The following is a 19,629-nucleotide window of genomic DNA, read 5'->3' as shown; positions in this document are numbered from 1 at the left end:
AATGAGTACTTTTACTTCTGGTACTTAAAGTATATTTTGATGCTGATACTTTTAACTTTTACTTGAGTAATATTTCCCATGCAGGACTTTCACTGATAAGGTTGTTTTCTCCTGCAGACGAAGGTCAGCGGACAGGAAGTTCAAAGTCTGTGTGTCGAAGAAGGGAAGCAAAGCCCCAAACTTTAACCTGCACAATGCAACACACACACACACACACACACACACACACACACACACACACACACACACACACACACACACACACACACACACACACACACACACACACACACACACACACACACACACGTGCAGCCTCCTCAACATCTGCACAGTGTTGCATGTGCGTTATCTCCTCAGTGATCTACTGTAGTATCTCAACAGCTCTTGATCGGATTTCCCGCTTCAGTCATAAAACACATTTTATAAACCTATCTCTCCATATTTACTGCCTCTCTTCCTCTCATGTTAATGATCCACTCACAACGGTTGACCATTACAGCACAGGTCTTCCTTCAGAGCGACATATTTTACCACAGTATTCCAATTTCAGGTCATCTGGAAAGTCTCTGTGTCTCCTTTTTACATTTACAAGCAGTGGTGTAAAGTATTTTTTACTACATAAGTACAATCTTGAGGTACTTTACTTGAATATTTCCATTTTATGCTACTGTGTACTTCTACCCCACGACAACTCAGAGGTAAATGGTTTAATTTCACTCCACTACATGTATTTAACCCCTTTAGTTGCTAGGCAGATTAGGATGAATGATGGTAAATATAATCCCCCTTAAATCAGACTTTAGTTCACCTGCAGTAAATCCAGCAGCTACCCTGCAGTATACAAAGCCATTCAAACTAGCTGCACCTTTACCAGCTCTGAGAACACTTTAATGATCAATCATTATAAAACATATCAGAGATATTATTCTGAAATGGACCAATCAGACAATGACTACTTTTACTGTCGCTACTTTAAGTACATTTAGAGGAGAGTACTTTCTACTTTCACTGGAGGAACATTTAGAATACTTTCACTGTGACAGAGTATTCCTACACTCTGGTACTTCTACTTTACTCAAGTACAAGATCTGAGTACTTCTACTTTACTCAAGTACAAGACCTGAGTACTTCTACTTTACTCAAGTACAAGACCTGAGTTCTTCTACTTTTACTCAAGTACAAGATCTGAGTACTTCTACTTTACTCAAGTACAAGATCTGAGTACTTCTACTTTACTCAAGTACAAGATCAGAGTACTTCTACTTTACTCAAGTACAAGATCTGAGTACTTCTACTTTACTCAAGTACAAGATCTGAGTACTTCTACTTTACTCAAGTACAAGATCTGAGTACTTCTACTTTAACTTGCAACAGAGTGTACCTGCTCTACCTAGAGAGACAACTGTTCTATTTATTTATCATAGTTAATGTTTCTCAGTGGTCAGGTGATTAAGCTCTCGCAGCTGATTGGCCGCCACAGGGTCCGTCCCATCCAATCACAGTGCTCTGTTTGTGTGTTATGCAATGGGCCTGGGGGGTGTGGATTAAAAGCAATGCTGCTGGTCGGATTTGTTTTTCCAGTCAGAGAGGAGCAGTCTACAACAGGGTGAGAGGATTTCTGTTTCTATACAAGAGTAATGCTTTTAAATGAGGGTGCACACACACACACACACACACACACACACACACACACACACACACACACACACACACACACACACACACACACACACACACACACACACACACTTGAAAACATATGAGGTTATGAATATGCATGTGAGTTCATGGACGTTGTCCCCTCAAACGGCTGTCAAATCCCTCCGTGCTTCTGATTGGTTAATACCGGAGAATGTTTGCACCGAGCGATGATGATTGGTTGGCGGTACGACAGGCCCCGCCCCTCTGTTCGGGGTCATCAAACTGTCAAACAGACTGACAGACAGAGTCATGATTACTGTGCACCTTTCTGATTCATTCACGGTGTGATTGAGGCTGAAAATATTTCTGTGTCTGTGCTGAGTTTATACAGACACACTTTGTATGAAGTATATCCTTAATAATGCATTAAGAAATGCTCAATTTTATAATAAATACTGCTGACCTGAGTACTTCTACTTTTACTCAAGTACAAGACCTGAGTACTTCTACTTTTACTCAAGTACAAGACCTGAGTACTTCTACTTTTACTCAAGTACAAGATCTGAGTACTTCTACTTTACTCAAGTACAAGACCTGAGTACTTCTACTTTTACTCAAGTACAAGATCTGAGTACTTCTACTTTACTCAAGTACAAGACCTGAGTACTTCTACTTTTACTCAAGAACAAGATCTGAGTACTTCTTCCCTTGACTTGCATATGAAATCTATTTTGTTCCCACACAATCCATATACTCTGGTTGCTCGTACTAATCAGAAATGTGTATCCTGACGGTGTTGCCGCCTCTGCAGATCTCAGGATGAAGATCGCAGTGATTGGTCAGAGTCTGTTCGGCCAGGAGGTTTACAAGGAGCTGAGGAAGGACGGACACACCATCGTAGGAGTCTTCACCATCCCCGACAAGGACGGAAAGGCGGATCCTCTGGGTGAGAAACTTCAGCTCTGCCAGAACCTGAACACTCATTGAAAAACAGTCCCAATACAAACACCCCCCCTCCCTGAACTGAAGATGCTGCCAATTGAAATGTGGACTCGTCACACCATCCCTTTTATTACCATCCTCTAATAAACAAACTGTTTCCTCTCACAGCGACGCAGGCGGAGAAGGACGGCGTTCCCGTCTTCAAGTTCCCGCGCTGGCGTGTGAAGGGCCAGGCCATCCCGGAGGTGGTGGCCCAGTACGAGGCCACCGGCGCCGAGCTCAACGTCCTGCCCTTCTGCTCCCAGTTCATCCCCATGGAGGTCATCGACCGGCCCCAACACGGCTCCATCATCTACCACCCGTCCCTGCTGCCCCGCCACCGGGGGGCCTCCGCCATCAACTGGTGAGTCATGTGAGCAGTGGGGAGGGATACTTTAAAATGTAATCCATTACAATCACTGGTTACCTGTAACTTATTTTGTACAGGCTAGAGACATACAAGTAATCCTGCTAGTCCCTGATTTTTAGAAGTGTAAAGGAATACAGTTACACCTTTTATTGTATCCTGATAAAGTAATCCATCCCTCCCCTGTCTGGGACCCCCAGGACTCTGATCCACGGGGACCAGAAGGGCGGGTTCACGGTGTTCTGGGCCGACGACGGACTGGACACCGGACCCATCCTGCTGCAGAGGGAGTGTGACGTGGAGCCCAACGACACCGTCAACACCATCTACAAGAGGTTCCTGTTCCCCGAGGGGGTCAAAGGCACAGTAAGTGCAATGCATTGTGGGTGGGAAAAACAGCCCAGGTTACATGCATCATGTTGTGGGTCCATAGCATGACAAATACCGTGATACTGAAGTCCACACAGATAGCCCACGTGTGACCTCAGTGACCTGCAGGGCTCTGTGGTGTGTGCAGGTGGACGCAGTGAGGCTGATTGCAGAAGGGAAGGCCCCGAGGATCATCCAGCCGCAGGAGGGGGCCACGTACGAGTGCATCCAGAAGAAAGACAATTCTAAGGTATTTATTATCATTCATTTTAAATATATTTATTGAATTTTCACGGAGGAACACAATCAAGAAGGAGCGTGATACCAATATGTACCCCGTTTTTTCCCACTTATCCCAAACACAGAACTCATTCTCCACACGTGCAATTAAATAATGAAAGTATAAATAATTAAATAACTTACGGAAAATAAAATAAACAAATAACAACAATAATAACAATAATAATAATAATAATAATAAGTAAATAATCCAAAATAAATAAATGATATAAAGAAATGACAAAGACAGCACAACAGTAGAAGGAATATACAGACATTTACACAGAGGGTGATAAGACACAACAAGTACATAAAGGCTTGTTAGACATTGTAAACTATATGGAAATATCTCTTGAAATCTCCAATGCTAAGGAATTTAACAAGCACAGCAGACAGATGAGATATATATATACCGAAAACACATGTTGAAGAAAAGGAATCAGATGAATGGTTGGGAATGGGAAGTAAAATATTTCAATGTTTGTTTATATTCAATCTGATTTTGTGTGTGTGTGTGTGTGTGTGTGTGTGTGTGTTTGCAGATTGACTGGAACCAGTCTGCTGAGGCTCTCCATAACTGGATCAGAGGAAACGACAAAGTGCCCGGTGCGTGGGCGGAGGTTGATGGACAGGTAACAAACACTCTGAATGTTCAAGGTAGAAAATAAATCATATTGTCTGTTGACGTCTAATGATATAACTCAATTCTGCACTCCATGAATGACTGACTGACTGCTGTGACCGACTTCTGTTATCACTATTTTATATTAGTACACTGTTTAGATGTATTATCAATTCTGATTGGTCAATTTGGACATTCCAGAGGTTGTTACTTTTTAATAACACACTGTTGCTAAGTAGAGAAGACTGTTGCTAAGTAGAATAGACCGTTGCTAAGTAGAATAGACCGTTGCTAAGTAGAGAAGACTGTTGCTAAGTAGAAAAGACCGTTGCTAAGTAGAAAAGACCGTTGCTAAGTAGAATAGACCGTTGCTAAGTAGAGAAGACTGTTGCTAAGTAGAAAAGACCGTTGCTAAGTAGAGAAGACTGTTGCTAAGTAGAAAAGACCGTTGCTAAGTAGAATAGACCGTTGCTAAGTAGAGAAGACTGTTGCTAAGTAGAAAAGACTGTTGCTGAGTAGAAAAGACCGTTGCTAAGTAGAGAAGACTGTTGCTAAGTAGAAAAGACTGTTGCTGAGTAGAAAAGACCGTTGCTAAGTAGAGAAGACCGTTGCTAAGTAGACCGTTGCTAAGTAGAGAAGACTGTTGCTGAGTAGAGAAGACTGTTGCTGAGTAGAGAAGACTGTTGCTAAGTAGACCGTTGCTAAGTAGAGAAGACTGTTGCTGAGTAGAGAAGACTGTTGCTAAGTAGAGAAGACCGTTGCTAAGTAGAGAAGACTGTTGCTAAGTAGAGAAGACTGTTGCTAAGTAGAGAAGACCGTTGCTAAGTAGAGAAGACCGTTGCTAAGTAGAGAAGACTGTTGCTAAGTAGAAAAGACTGTTGCTAAGTAGAGAAGACCGTTGCTAAGTAGAGAAGACTGTTGCTAAGTAGAGAAGACTGTTGCTAAGTAGAGAAGACTGTTGCTAAGTAGAGAAGACCGTTGCTAAGTAGAGAAGACCGTTGCTAAGTAGAAAAGACTGTTGCTAAGTAGAGAAGACCGTTGCTAAGTAGAGAAGACTGTTGCTAAGTAGAGAAGACCGTTGCTAAGTAGAAAAGACCGTTGCTAAGTAGAGTAAAGAAGACCGTTGCTAAGTAGAGAAGACTGTTGCTGAGTAGAGAAGACTGTTGCTAAGTAGAGAAGACCGTTGCTAAGTAGAGAAGACCGTTGCTAACTAGAAAACACTGTTGCTAGGCTATGACTTGCATGACGTGAGAATATTTCCAATGACAGTAACACCTGTAGAGTAAGTCGTGTTTCCTGTCTCTGTTCGTATAGAGGGTGACTTTCTACGGCTCCAGTCTGGTGGATAACGGTACGGCAGCTAACGGTCAGCCTCTGGAGATCCAGGGAGCCAGCCAACCCGGCATCGTCAGCAAGGCGGGCCTGGTGCTGTTTGGCAACGACGGCAAGACGGTACGATGTCTTGTTATTGTTGTTCTTATTCCTCTTCATCAATTCAAGGACAGATGACTCAGTGTATGCTTTTTCCTGCAGGTCATTTAAGTGTATCGAAAGACCCTTAAAAATATAAGACACAGAAAGGAGTTAAATAAGAGTTTTCACTTCAAGCGTCTGATGGGTTTTCTTTTGTTAACTCCATTGGACACTTCTCCTGAGACAGAACCACTGCTAATCTAATGTGTTTTAAAGCCTACTTTTATTTGATTCTGTGTTTCTGTGCAGCTGCTGGTGAAGAATCTGCAGTTTGAGGACGGGAAGATGATCGCTGCAGCACAGTACTTCAGCTCGGGGAGCAGCGCTGCAGTGGAGCTCACTGAGGAGGAGAAAGCCTTCGCCGAACACATTAGGGTAATTGAATACATTTAAGTGAGACGTTTTCCAGCTGAATGTGTATTTTCCAACCAAAAGACCTCCAGTGTTGACCTCTGACCATGTTTCCTCACAGGCGGTGTGGCAGAGCATCCTGACTAACGTCGAGCAGATCCAAGACTCCACTGATTTCTTTAAGTCTGGTGCGGCTTCCATGGATGTGGTCAGGTAATGAAGGTGACAAATTGAGTTCATCTGATGTAAAGAAGTTAGAAATTGCACGTGCTGGAGTGTACGGCTTAATGTAGGCCTTGATGTAGGAAGGGACCTGATATAGTCACAGTTTACACACTCAACAAACTCTCCTGCCTTCCTCAGGCTGGTGGAGGAGGTGAAGCTCCGGGCCAGCGGCTGCCAGCTGCAGAACGAAGACGTATACATGAACTGCACCTTCCAGGACTTCATCCAGATGTGCGTCAGGAAGCTGCGGGGGGAGGACGATGAGGAGGAGCTGGTGGTAGACTACGTGAGTGATCTGACCGACTGCTGCAGCTAAGGGTCCTTAGGAAGACGACGTGTTGACCGGACTGTTTGTTCCTCAGGTGGAGAAAAACATCAACAACATGACCATTAAGATGCCTCATCAGCTGTTCATCAACGGGCAGTTTGTAGATGCAGAGGGAGGGAAGACCTACAAGACCATCAACCCCACCGACGGCACGGTAAGAGGATGAAAACAATTGTCTTAGTAATGTTGGATTATTGAAACCCAAAAGGAAATAAAATACACTAAGAGAATTCTTGCTTTCAGGTGCTTCGATCAGTATTTGCTTTTATTTTGCTGCTACAAAAGCTAATCGCCGCTAATCCCACCTCCAGCCGCCTCCTATAAATACTTTCATGCAGATTTTACAGATTAAATTAACTGATGTTTTGAAGTCTCCATCACCAGCATTAAACATGTTGTTGTGTTTCCTCTCCTCTGGCTTTATGATGCTCCGTCCTGCAGGCCATCTGTGAGGTGTCTCTGGCTCAAATCAGTGACGTGAACACGGCGGTCGCTGCTGCTAAAGAGGCCTTTGAGGAGGGAGAGTGGGGCAAGATGAACGCCAGAGACCGAGGCAGACTCATCTACAAGTCAGTAACTAAACACCTTCATCACATTCTGAATAACCCACTACAGAGGGACTACTCCCGAAAGCTAGGGCTTCTTTAAATACGCCAGCACATGTTGCCCTGTACGCTGCATGATTTTTCAGAAGTTAATTCTATATATATTCTCTGACCCCCCCCCCGCCACCTCCACAGGCTGGCTGACCTGATGGAGGAGCACCAGGAGGAGCTGGCCACCATCGAGTCCATCGACTCCGGAGCCGTTTACACTCTGGCTCTGAAGACTCACGTGGGCATGTCCATCCAGACCTTCCGCTACTTCGCAGGCTGGTGTGATAAGATCCAGGTGAGGAAGCCTGGAGGACACGTGTGAAATGAAACCTGTAAAACCAACAAAGGACAGTTCTATATGACGGATACATGGAAGTAAACATGTTCCCTATCTCACAGGGCAGCACCATTCCCATCAACCAGGCCAGGCCCAATCGTAACCTCACCTTCACCAAGAAGGAACCAATAGGGTGAGAGCAAGTGAATTCAGCTTTTATCATTGTCCATGTTTTACTGCATCTTTTCTGTTTTGCTTTTTTAAATTTGCTTTTATTTTTACCTATTTTAATTTCTTCTCAGCTTCACTTCCAGGGAATTTCATTAGGATCACTGCTGATGTTTCAGATTGTTCTGTATTTATTTTTAATATTGTTGGGCTGCTTTGTGCAAAGGTGCTACACACAAAGAGTTTATTATTATTATTAATAACGAGCACTTCAATCTTGCCCCCACCGTAATGCTTGTCCCACATTACCCTCAGAATTATATTACAGATAGACTTCCCCTTCTCTTTCCTCAGAGTGTGTGCCATCGTGATTCCATGGAACTACCCTCTGATGATGCTGGCCTGGAAGACTGCCGCCTGCCTGGCAGCGGGAAACACAGTGGTCCTGAAACCTGCTCAGGTCAGACCCCCCCCCCCCACTGACACTCTGTCTCTGCAGGAATACTGCTGAGTCGACTACAGCCAAGCTAGCAGCTCTAATCCAAGATACTGTCTTTGCTTGGCTACCGCTAACAAGTTTTAGCTTCCGGGTTCCTTGCTATTTATGAGGTTTCCCGCCCATTTCTTATGGTTGCTTTACACAAGCAAGCATCCGTTGTTGAGGAAACTTCATACATTTTATAAAGATTAAACCCTTTAAGACTTAATATATGTACAAAGAGCAATCATTGACTGTTTTATAGCTGCAGGTGTCCCGTCAAAAGCTTTTTACACATCTCTTTTACTAAAGAGGCTACCTGGAAAATGTTTTTTGGGCTGCATGAGATTTAAAAACTGGGAAAACACTTGACGGCTGTATGTGAACACAACAGATCTTAGCTAATGCTAACATGCTAATGTAGGGAGACATATATACTGTTTACCTGCTCATTTAGGCCTTATAGCATGCTAACACTTGATAGCATGATGATGCTAGATGAGCTGATGGAATGGGAATGTATGTCTGCAGGTTACTCCGCTGACAGCTCTGAAGTTTGCTGAGTTGGCTGGCGAGGGCGGGGCTTCCCAAAGGAGTGGTTAACATCCTGCCCGGATCAGGTAGGGTCACGCACTCAATCTGTTTCATGCTAGTTGTTTTTTTAAATAACTTCCAGATCAAGTAGGTGCTCTGAGTCCATCGAAGCTTTCACATGAGTCAAAGTGAACCTCCTTCTCTTCTAGGTGCTCTGGTGGGTCAGCGTCTGTCCGACCACCCTGACGTCCGTAAACTGGGCTTCACCGGTTCCACTGAAGTCGGTAAACACATCATGAAGAGGTGAGCTGAAGTAACGCACATTTACAGAACTCTCTAAAGATCATGATCCATCCCTGCTCACCTCTGCTCACCTGCTCCGTCTGAAGCTGTGCCGTCAGTAACGTGAAGAAGGTGTCTCTGGAGCTCGGAGGAAAGTCCCCCCTCATCATCTTCAGCGACTGTGACATGGACAAGGCCGTGCGCATGGTGAGGTCTTTCCTGAGAGGAAGAGTTTTGGATGTCTTAGCTGCAGGAGTAAAAACGCTGGTGTGTTTCAGGGCATGAGCTCCGTGTTCTTCAACAAGGGAGAGAACTGCATCGCGGCCGGCAGACTGTTTGTGGAGGACGCCATTCATGACCAGTTTGTGAGGAGAGTGGTACGTGTTTCTCTTTTGATCTCCCACTGAGGATGCTTTCAATCCAGCAAAACACTCCATAGAGCAGTGGTTCTTAAACTTTTTGTCTGACGACCCCACAAAAAAAACTGGAGAGGTTTGGTGACCCCACTTTCCCAAAAGTGTGTAAGTGTGACGTCACGTTTCCGTAGCAACCGATTTTTTGTTCCAATCCAAACAAATTAACAATGTATGACGATTATTTTATGGAAAAGGAACGATTTTGTGTGAATTAATTTACGAGTTTGCGTCTCCAATGATTTGAGTGATAGTCATACATTTTGAAAGAAACAGCAATGCCATCTGCAGTTTGGTTGTTTGGGGGCGGGCTGTAAATCGCGTTGCCAGGACAACGTTATGCATTGCAAACCCATGGTAACGACTGTCAATCAAGCAAAAACAAATAGGCAATGTGTAAGAAAAGGCCTGGGCGGCAACAATTTATTAACGCAAACAAGAACTGGAACAAACAAAGCAATGAAACAAATGTCCAAATCAAACGGGAGTCAAGAGTCAACAGAGAGTGTGTATGATTGGAACGATCTCACTTCCTCTTATACGGACGCCATGTCAATGAGAAGGATGGGCCTGCTTCCGCGAGCATAGCAGGTCAATTCGGGGATCGATGCTGCTCACAGCAACACGAAGATTCTCCTCCATGCTGTTGAGACGACATCTGTATTTGTTCTTTATGTAGGCCAGGGACGAAAATGTCTTTTCGCACAGATAGGTTGATCCAAACGGCGTGAGGATGTCCATGGCAGCCTTGGACAACCCGGGGTATTCCTGCACAACTGACAGCCAGAATTCATCTAGAGTTTTTGAGGCAAACGACGCCTGCAATGTGCGGTCGCTGGACAGCTCAATCAGCGCATCCTCGAGCTCAGATGGCAGGTTGTTTGAGGAGCAGTTGGTGAATGGTTGTCGTACCCAGTCAAAAGGCTCTACATTCTCCGTGAGGAAATACTTATTGAATTTGTCGAGGAGACTACGAAGATGACAGGTTATTGACTCTTTCAATGAATTGGCATTCATGTCACTCTCCAAAAAGTCGTGCAGCTCCGAGAACATTTCAAAGTCCCCACTCTCTGCACGGGCTGCCCAACGCTGCAATTTTTTTGTGAAAGCATTCACTTTGTCTGAGAGGGTCAGGATGTTTGTGCTGGGGCCTTGTAGTGACAGGTTGAGACTATTTAATTTGTCAAATATGCACGCCAGGTATGCAAGACGTGATAACCATCTCGAGTCAGTGAGATGGTCTGCAAGAGGGGAATGCACGTCTGAGAGGAAGGTGCGCACCTCGCTTCGCAACTCGAACAGGCGTGTAAGAACTTTGCCCCGTGAAAGCCACCTTACCTCTGAATGAAAAAGAAGGGATTCATGTGCAGACCCCATTTCCTGGCAGAGAAGGGCGAAGAGTCGTGAATTTAAAGGGCGCGATTTGATCGAATTCACTATTTGGATTGCTGTTTGAAGAACATTGTTAAGCTCGGGTTCAAGTGTCTTGGATGCCAGGGCCTCCCTATGGATAATGCAGTGTGTGAACTTGACATGTGGTGCAACGCTAAGGACCTTGGCTTTCAGCCCTTTGTGTTTTCCCATCATAGCCCCGGCACCGTCAGTGCATATGCTTATGCATTTATCCCAATCCAGGCCTGTCTCCTCCATCCAACCATTAAGACAGTTAAAAATGTCTCCACCAGTACATCTTCCTTCCATCGGAGAGCAGCACAGCATGTCCTCATGCAGTTTCCCGTCATGACTGTAGCGAATGAAAACCATTAAATGGGCTACATTAGTCAAGTCAGTAGACTCGTCTAACTGCAAAGAAAACCGGCTGTTTTTCACTCTCTCGATGAGCTGGCATTTCATATCATTAGCGATGTCGTTAATGCGTTTGGACATGGTATCATTGGAGAGGGGAATCTGTTTAAGCACACTTGCGATCTTTTCACCATGCATTGCTGTGGTCATCGCAATTGCTGCAGGAAGGATGAGGCTTTCAGCAATTGTGTGTGGCTTTTGTGCTTTGGCTACAAGGTGGGCCACTTTGTATGACGCTGCCAAGGCTTTGGTGGGCACAGTAGCTTGGCTATGCACAACGGTCTTTTGCCCATGCAGCGCAGCTTCTTTTCGTAAAAAAAATGTCATGGGTTTCTGAGCATCATCTGGATGTCGGCTTTCGAGATGTCGTCTCATTTTTGTGGGCTTTAAACTTTCATGTGCCAGAACATCGCCGCAAATAACACACTGTGGGTGGTCGAGCTCATGTTTTACCTGGCACGTGAATCCATATTTAAGAAATTCTTTCAGGTATCGGCGACGCCTCGTTGGTGGGTCTTTTTTATTCTCACCACCGGCCAAACTTGTCCCATCTGAGGATCGCGGAGGAGTAGGTGCACAACTGGAGGTAGATGGCACTTCTGAGCTCAAATCATTGTTTTTTAGCAGCCACCTGTCCATTTTTGATGAAAGTTATAACTAGGCTAGTGGCTAAAAAAGTGGCTAGTATCACAAACGTGGCTAGTAACGTGGCGAGTTAACTATGACGTATTGTAAAAAAACCGGGAAGAAATTGAGTTTGAACAGTGGGCGCAGATTGTTACATTGTTTCTATCATAGGACCAATAAACGATTCGAAACGCCATTTAAAGCTGGGCAACTTTTTTTTTTCTCTCTCTCTCTCCCTCTTAACAGCGTGTAGGAATGAGAAAAAGGCAGATTTTCATTGTATTGACATTTTATTTTTCGTTGTTTCACCAGGTGTTATAACAGCTAATTTCCGACTGAAGTAACAAATAATTTTGCGACCCCACGGAAGTTTTTGCCGACCCCGTTTGGGGTCGCGACCCCTAGTTTAAGAATCACTGCCATAGAGGCATTACAGTATTTCTGGTCTGGATCGCAGTGCTTTTGTCCTTTGTTCTAAATATTGAATGTGACTGGTCGTACAGGTGAAGTCAGTTGATTGATTGATTGATTGTTTCAATTCAGTAAAAACTCTGAAGCTGAAATGAGATGGAGATGTCTTTCTGTCAGATCGAGGAGGTGAAGAAGATGAAGATCGGTGATCCTCTGGACCGCTCCACAGACCACGGCCCTCAGAACCACAAAGCCCACCTGGACAAACTGGTGGAGTTCTGTCAGACCGGCGTCAAGGAGGGAGCCAAGCTGGTGTGCGGGGGCCACCAGATGCAGAGGCCAGGTACGCCTCCAGGATGTCAGCCTCAGATGTGATGGATAGTGCAGGTCTGTAACGTGCTGTCCGGTTGTGCGTCCGCCTCCAGGTTTCTTCTTCGAGCCCACGCTGTTCACTGACGTTCAGGACCACATGTACATCGCCAAAGAGGAGTCCTTCGGCCCCGTCATGATCATCTCCTCGTTCAAGGGCGGGTAAAGTCCACTTCTGAGTGTCTATTTTCTATTGTTCCTGTGGTGGAAATTCCCCAAGAAATGACCAAATCTAAAAGCTCCAAACCAAAGTAACGTTATTTAATGAAGAGTTTAAAGCATTAAACAGAATCCATTTATCTCCAGCTGGAAGGCCAGAGTCCAGAGTTCCTAAGATCCCGATACAACAGAAAAGCAATCACAGAAAACAGGAACAGGAAAGGGAAGATCTCAGCCAATCAAATTCACTTTTACAGGCTATTGAAGATATGTATTTAGATGGGGTCACAATGTGGTGATTACTTTACCATACATCCATGATACATTTCCACGATAGCTTCCAATAAGAAGCTCATGTTATCTAACGATGACCTAAAAAGAAATGGAGCCAGCACTCTGTCTTCACCTCTCTGGTTTTGCCTCCCCCTTCTCTCTCTCCCTGCCTCAGTGATGTGGACGACGTCCTGAGGAGAGCCAACGCCACAGAGTTTGGCCTGGCATCGGGGGTCTTCACCCGGGACATCAGCAAGGCTCTGTACGTCAGCGAGAAGCTGAACGCCGGCACGGTTTTTGTCAACACCTACAACAAGACGGACGTGGCGTCGCCTTTCGGGGGCTTCAAACAGTCCGGCTTCGGCAAAGACCTGGGTGAGAGAAACAGCTGCTGGGGCTCTGGTTATTTTATTCATGCGTGGAAAAAGAAATGGCTTTGCAATTAAACACTTTAAGTGGTTTAGACATGATAGATTTTGCTTGTCAGGATTAATATCCATGCTAACCAGTGTTGGAAAGCAACAAAGTACATATACTCAAGTACCACATAAGTACTACTTTGACATACTTGTACTTTACCTGAGTATTACTTCTACTCCTCTACAGTTCAGAGGCAAATATCCACATTTATACTGCACTCATAGTTACTGGTTGAGTTTAAAAACACATCAAATATGATGCAGTATTTAACCCTTGTATTATGTTAAGGGTCAATTTGACCCATTTCAGTTTTTGTGTTGACCAAAGTACTGGTTATCCTTTCTTTTTCTTGATGAAATTTGGTGACTTTTCATCATCTAGGGTCATGAACTGGTGTGTGTTTGTATACAAAGATGATGTTGCGGGTCATTTTGACCCAGACCCTTTAATGTGGGTAAATCGCTGTTCAGATCCAAAATAAACATGTCTCTTTGATGTACTTTTTACTTTGATGTACAATTGTTTGTATTTTGATTGCCTCTGAGACCCAGAGCCAGGTGTGTGAAGAGAGGGAACTTTCTCACACTTGTCCTTGTCACTGTTCTCATGTCATCTCTTTGACCAACTCACCAAAAATGAGCTCCAGAAGGACGGCAGCTGAGGAGGCTTTATCACAGATTTTGAACTGGGATAGTGATGTAGAGGAAGATATTTCAGAGACAGAGGATATTTCAGAGACAGAGGACAATGTTATTGCTGATCCAGATTGTCAATTTTCCTACGATGAGGAGGATTCAGAGGACGAGTCTGCCGTTGTTCCTCCAACAGATGAAAACCAAGGAATGCAGCAATCATCATCCACAGAGGGGACATGGGCATCTAAGGACGGTAATATAAAATGGTCAACATCACCACACCCAAGCCGAGGCAGACTGTCATCTTCCAATGTGATCAAAATGACTCCCGGTCCTACAAGATTTGCTGTCACACGAGTTGATGAGATTCAATCAGCATTTCAGCTCTTCATATCCTCACCAATAGAGAGGATTATACTGGAAATGACCAACTTGGAGGGGAGAAGTGTGTTTCAAGAGAAATGGAAGCCACTGGATCAGACTGACTTGCATGCTTACATTGGAGTTCTGTTATTAGCTGGAGTGTACAGGTCAAAGGGAGAAGCAACTGCAAGTCTATGGAATGAAGAGAATGGAAGGCCAATCTTTCGTGCAACAATGTCTCTGGAGACATTCCACGATATCTCGTGTGATCCGCTTTGACAACCGCGACACCAGAGCTGGTCGACGTGAAAGAGACAAACTAGCTGCGATCAGAGATGTGTGGGATAAATGGGTTGAAGTTTGACCTTTGTTGTACAATCCTGGTCCCCATGTTACTGTAGATGAGCGCCTTGTTCCATTCAGGGGGCGCTGTCCTTTCCGACAGTACATGCCCAACAAGCCCGCCAAGTATGCCATCAAAATATGGGCAGCCTGTGATGCAAAATCCAGCTATGCATGGAATATGCAAGTATACACTGGAAAGCTACCTGGAGGAACATCTGAGAAGAATCAGGGGATGCGTGTGGTGCTGGAAATGAGTGAAGGGCTGCAAGGTCATAACATCACATGTGACAACTTCTTTACATCCTACCGCCTTGGAGATGAACTTCAGAAGAGAAAGCTGACCATGTTGGGAACAGTCAGAAGAAATAAGCCAGAACTTCCCACTGAAATTCTGAAGATGCAGGGCAGACCTCTGCATTCCTCAATATTTGCTTTCACTGAGAAAGCAACAGTTGTTTCATACTGCCCAAAGAGAAACAAGAATGTTCTTGTAATGAGTACAATGCAAACAGATGCATCTCTGAGCACAAGAGAAGACATGAAGCCACAAATGATCCTGGATTATAACTCCACCAAAGGAGGAGTTGACAATCTGGACAAAGTCACAGCAACATACAGCTGCCAGCGCAAGACAGCCCGTTGGCCTTTGGTGATTTTCTACAACATTGTGGACGTGTCTGCTTACAATGCCTATGTCCTGTGGACTGCAATCAACCAGAAATGGAATGCCGGCAAATTGTACAGACGTCGGCTTTTCCTGGAAGAACTCGGCAAAGCACTTATCACTCCCAAGATCCAGACCCAAGCCAGGCCAGCTCGATCCCCAGCAGCTGCAGCTGTCATTGAAAAGGTCAAGCTCAGGTCACCCGACCAACCTGCAGCCTCACCCAACCCAACCTCACCCAACCAACATCCAGTGGACACAGGTGGAAAGAAAAGGAAAAGATGCCAGGTCTGTCCCTCCCGAGAGGACAGTAAAACAAGTACCTCTTGTGTGAAAGGCAAGAATTACATCTGCAGAAAGCACACAGCAACATTCTGTCCATCATGTGGAGAACATTGAAAATGTTGAAGAAAAATGTGGAGAACATTGAAAAGTTGAAGTTCGCTGGGATGAAGTTAAAGTTGAAGTCAAAGCTAAAAAGAAATGTGTTCATGAAGAGGGAAAAACGTAGCCCTTGTGCTTTCTTTGGTCAAGGAAGGAAAGAAGGGAGGAAGGAAAGAAGGTAGGAAGGAAAGAAGGAAGAAAGGAAGGAAGGAAGAGAAGAATGAAGGAAGGAGGAAAGAATGAAGGAAGGAAGGGAGAAAAGAAGGGAATAGAGGAGGATGAATAGAGAGAAGGAAAACAGGATGAGAAGAAGGAAGGAGAGAGCATAGCAGGAGGAAAGAAGGAGGGAAGAATGATCATTTTGACCCGGGAGGAGGACAAGAGGATTAGACTAAATAGTTCTTAAATATATGTGTTGGAATTAAAAATGTATTGTATGTCACTTTTCTAAATGTTTATGTAATCTAAAATAAAGTTGTTATTGGTTGAACCTGTTTTCTTCACTGTTTTGAGTGCATTTACACAGTATGGGTCAAAATGACCCGCAACATAATCAATGTCATTTCTTTTCAACATAATACAAGGGTTAAACGTGGCTCCGTATCGACAAACTACAACATAAAATGCTCTTCCAATTAAAGTTATTGAGATAAAAACATGAGAACATATTCTATAATGATCTGAGAAATAGCCATTCTGCATACTGAGTACACCTTTTGATAAGTATGCTCAGTTGACTGTACTTCTACTTGAATAGCATTTTGGTTTGGGGGTATTTTAAGTATTTAAAGTAAACAATCTGAGTACTAACTGTCTGTGTCTCTGTCTCTGCAACAGGGCAAGATGCTCTGAATGAATACCTGAAGACGAAGGCAGTGACCATCGAGTATTAAGAGGAGGAAGCGCTGAAAGAAGGAGTGATTTCCTCTCAATATAACTGGCTGCCTCTCATTAGTGACTGCTGAATACTAATCCTGTTTGTGCCTTAACACGATCAATCAGTGTAAAGAATGAAGTCCTGATCCATGCTGTAGTGAGGACTGTTGTAAACGGCGCCCTAAGTGACCTCAGGGACTGTTTGCAATCAATGTGATTTAGTGACAATGACAAATAATCTGTAGCAAGGAGGTCGAAGCATCGGTATCCTGATCAGTCTGTCGCTGTTCTTCTCAGACGTCCAGCTCTCTGTCCTTTAACCTCTTTGCTTCTCTTGCTCTCTTTTACTTTTCTTTACTGGGGACAGTTTAGCCATCATGAATCCAAAATGTGGTGCTCTACTCAAACCTAAAAATGAATATCCACAAAGTATTCCACTGTGTTTTCTGATGGAAGAAAACTCATGTGTTTGTGGTCCCCAGCTGACGTTAAATTGATCAGACTTCTTTCTGCGGATTCATATGACTGTAAATAGTCCCATTATCCTTCTTAGCAACGGTCTGCTCTTCTTAGCAACAGTCTGCTCTTCTTAGCAACAGTCTGTTGTTCTTAGTAACAGTCTGCTCTTCTTAGCAACGGTCTGCTCTTCTTAGTAACAGTCTGCTCTTCTTAGCAACAGCAATAGTCTGCTCTTCTTAGCAACGGTCTGCTCTTCTTAGCAACAGTCTGCTCTTCTTAGCAACGGTCTGCTCTTCTTAGCAACAGTCTGCTCTTCTTAGCAACGGTCTGCTCTTCTTATCAACAGTCTGCTCGTCTTAGCAACGGTCTGCTCTTCTTATCAACAGTCTGCTCTTCTTAGCAACGGTCTGCTGTTCTTAGCAACGGTCTGCTCTTCTTAGCAAAAAATAACAGACCTCTGAAATGTCAAATTGACCAATCAGATTCAGGTATTGGACTAAGCCTTGTGATAAACCAGTCTAACAGATGACTGTTAAGTCCTGAGCCATGCTGTAGTGAGTAGTGTTGTGAACTACACCCAAGTGACCTCTGAGACTTTTGGTAATCGATGTGATTGAGTGACGAAATGGAAATATTGTTGCCAGAGTGCCTGAGTTTCTGATATGGCTTACATTAGGTCAGAGAAGTATTAAGGAATACACCATTTCTAACAACAGGTTCTGAATAAAAACTGCTGTGAATCTCATCGCTGTGTCCCTCTTTATTCTCACTCCTTCATGACTTTGACTTGATGTAGTTTAATGGACATGGTTTAATTTATAACTACATACAGTACAGTACACTTTTGGTTACATGTAATTTCTACATGACGCTGCCATTGAGCGGGAAACTTTCTGTTGCTGCATAATTTTCTCAGACATGTCCATAGGCCCACAAATAAATGGCCACAGTTATCACCATTAGAGCCGCAGCCGTGTGTTTCCTGTTAATCAAACACTTAACACCTAGCCTTTAGCCACAGATCACATCCCTCTGATCTGGCATCAGATGGTAGGTGAGCCACCGTCTCTGGGTGATTGCTGGCCCACTGCCTGATCTCAAACCCACCAGCCGCAAGAATCTGCCTTGTGTTGTCAATGAGCTGTTTAGCTTGAGTTGCTGTAGGTAGGGACTGAAGGCAGTTGTCAACATAAAATGAGTGCAGAACTGAATTCCCGACATCTTCATTCTGTTCTCCGTGGCTGTGTACGTGCCGCTGGAGGGCATAAGTGGCGCAACAGGGGCTGCATGTTGTCCCAAAGGGGAGCACCCGCCACTGGTAAATGTCTGGGCTCCGTTCCCTCTCCATGTCTCTCCAAATAAACCTTAACAGGGGCTGATCCTGTGGAAGAAGGCGCACCTGGTGAAACATGCCTTTGATGTCTCCGCTCACAGCCACAGGATGTTCTCTGAATCGCAGCAGGACGCCGAGTAAGGAAGGGCCAAGGGTTGGATCGGGTAACAACTGGTCATTAAGGCAGCCTTGCTGGTGATGGAAGGAGCAGTTAAAAACCACTCGGGGCTTCCGATTTCGGTGTACAAGGTGATGAGGGATATACCAGGACTCCTCTGTGCTTTCAACCTGCTCGGGTGTGAGTTTGATGGCGTAGCCTGCCTGCTCCAGTTTGTGGATTTCCTGATTGTACACTTGCGCCAGCTCGGGGTCCTTTGCCAGGCGCCTCTCTGTGGATCGCAGGAGAGCCATGACTATGTCTGGGCGAGTCTTTAATTTGGCAACATTTTTCGGCGCAGAAGAGGAGTTGCATAGCGGGAAATGCCCTCGACATCAACTCGCGCTGTCTTTGCCTCCAGTGTCTCCAAGGCCTCTTTGTCCTGCTTTGACCGAGTGGCTTCTCTCTCGGGCCGAAATGGCAGCACATCAAGCTGCCATAGTCTTTCAACACTGGTGCGCAGGTCTTGAGAGTGTAGAGGGATTAATGATGTTTGGAGACAAGTGGCTCCATCGGGCTGATGGAGGAAAGTAGCTGGTCCCTGTATAGCCCAGCCGAGCTTAGTTTTCACAGCGACAGGGCTGCCTAGGGGCCCCATCCTGACAGGAGATGTGGGAGTGATAAGCTGTGGGTTGTCTGAGCCTATCAGAAGCATAGGTTGTACACCTTTGAATGCTTTAACTGGAATATTTCCAAGGTGGGAATACTTCTGCTGTAAAGCATCCATTGGGCAGGATTGTTTACCAAGGTCTAGCTCTTTAGCAGTGAAGGCATGGCTGATCCTGATCCTGGTGCTGACACATCAAAGGACACAGAGGCTCCCTGCAGCTCTGACACCTCCTGTCTGATAGTGCGGAGTTTGAGCGACTCGTCTGCTCCGCCCAGTTGCAAGTAGTGCACTGCAGATTAGAGTATGATGGTTCTTTCTGACCCATCATCCAGGATAGCATGTGTGGATAGA

General features: G+C 44.8%; 1 protein-coding gene across 1 annotated transcript; it reads left to right on the top strand.

The window, feature by feature from the left end:
- Nucleotides 1-1,580: 1,580 nt before the first annotated feature.
- On the top strand, nucleotides 1,581-17,923 carry LOC134882555 (cytosolic 10-formyltetrahydrofolate dehydrogenase-like). The gene is given in 24 exon segments (XM_063910334.1): nucleotides 1,581-1,609; nucleotides 2,456-2,590; nucleotides 2,755-2,989; nucleotides 3,193-3,358; nucleotides 3,510-3,611; nucleotides 4,183-4,272; nucleotides 5,577-5,714; nucleotides 5,985-6,110; nucleotides 6,208-6,299; nucleotides 6,450-6,597; nucleotides 6,674-6,793; nucleotides 7,081-7,208; nucleotides 7,380-7,530; nucleotides 7,635-7,705; nucleotides 8,035-8,140; nucleotides 8,690-8,725; nucleotides 8,727-8,778; nucleotides 8,902-8,995; nucleotides 9,082-9,181; nucleotides 9,253-9,351; nucleotides 12,409-12,574; nucleotides 12,657-12,762; nucleotides 13,208-13,407; nucleotides 16,681-17,923. Coding segments are annotated over 23 exon segments (2,709 nt in total). The 5' UTR covers nucleotides 1,581-1,609; nucleotides 2,456-2,463; the 3' UTR covers nucleotides 16,737-17,923.
- The last annotated feature ends 1,706 nt before the right edge of the window (nucleotides 17,924-19,629 follow it).

The sequence above is a fragment of the Eleginops maclovinus genome, chromosome 20 (assembly GCF_036324505.1).
Source record: "Eleginops maclovinus isolate JMC-PN-2008 ecotype Puerto Natales chromosome 20, JC_Emac_rtc_rv5, whole genome shotgun sequence".
In the NCBI taxonomy this organism is placed as follows: Eukaryota; Metazoa; Chordata; class Actinopteri; order Perciformes; family Eleginopidae; genus Eleginops; species Eleginops maclovinus.
The sequence above is the reverse complement of the archived record's forward strand: the minus strand, read 5'-3'. Positions and strand labels throughout refer to the sequence as shown.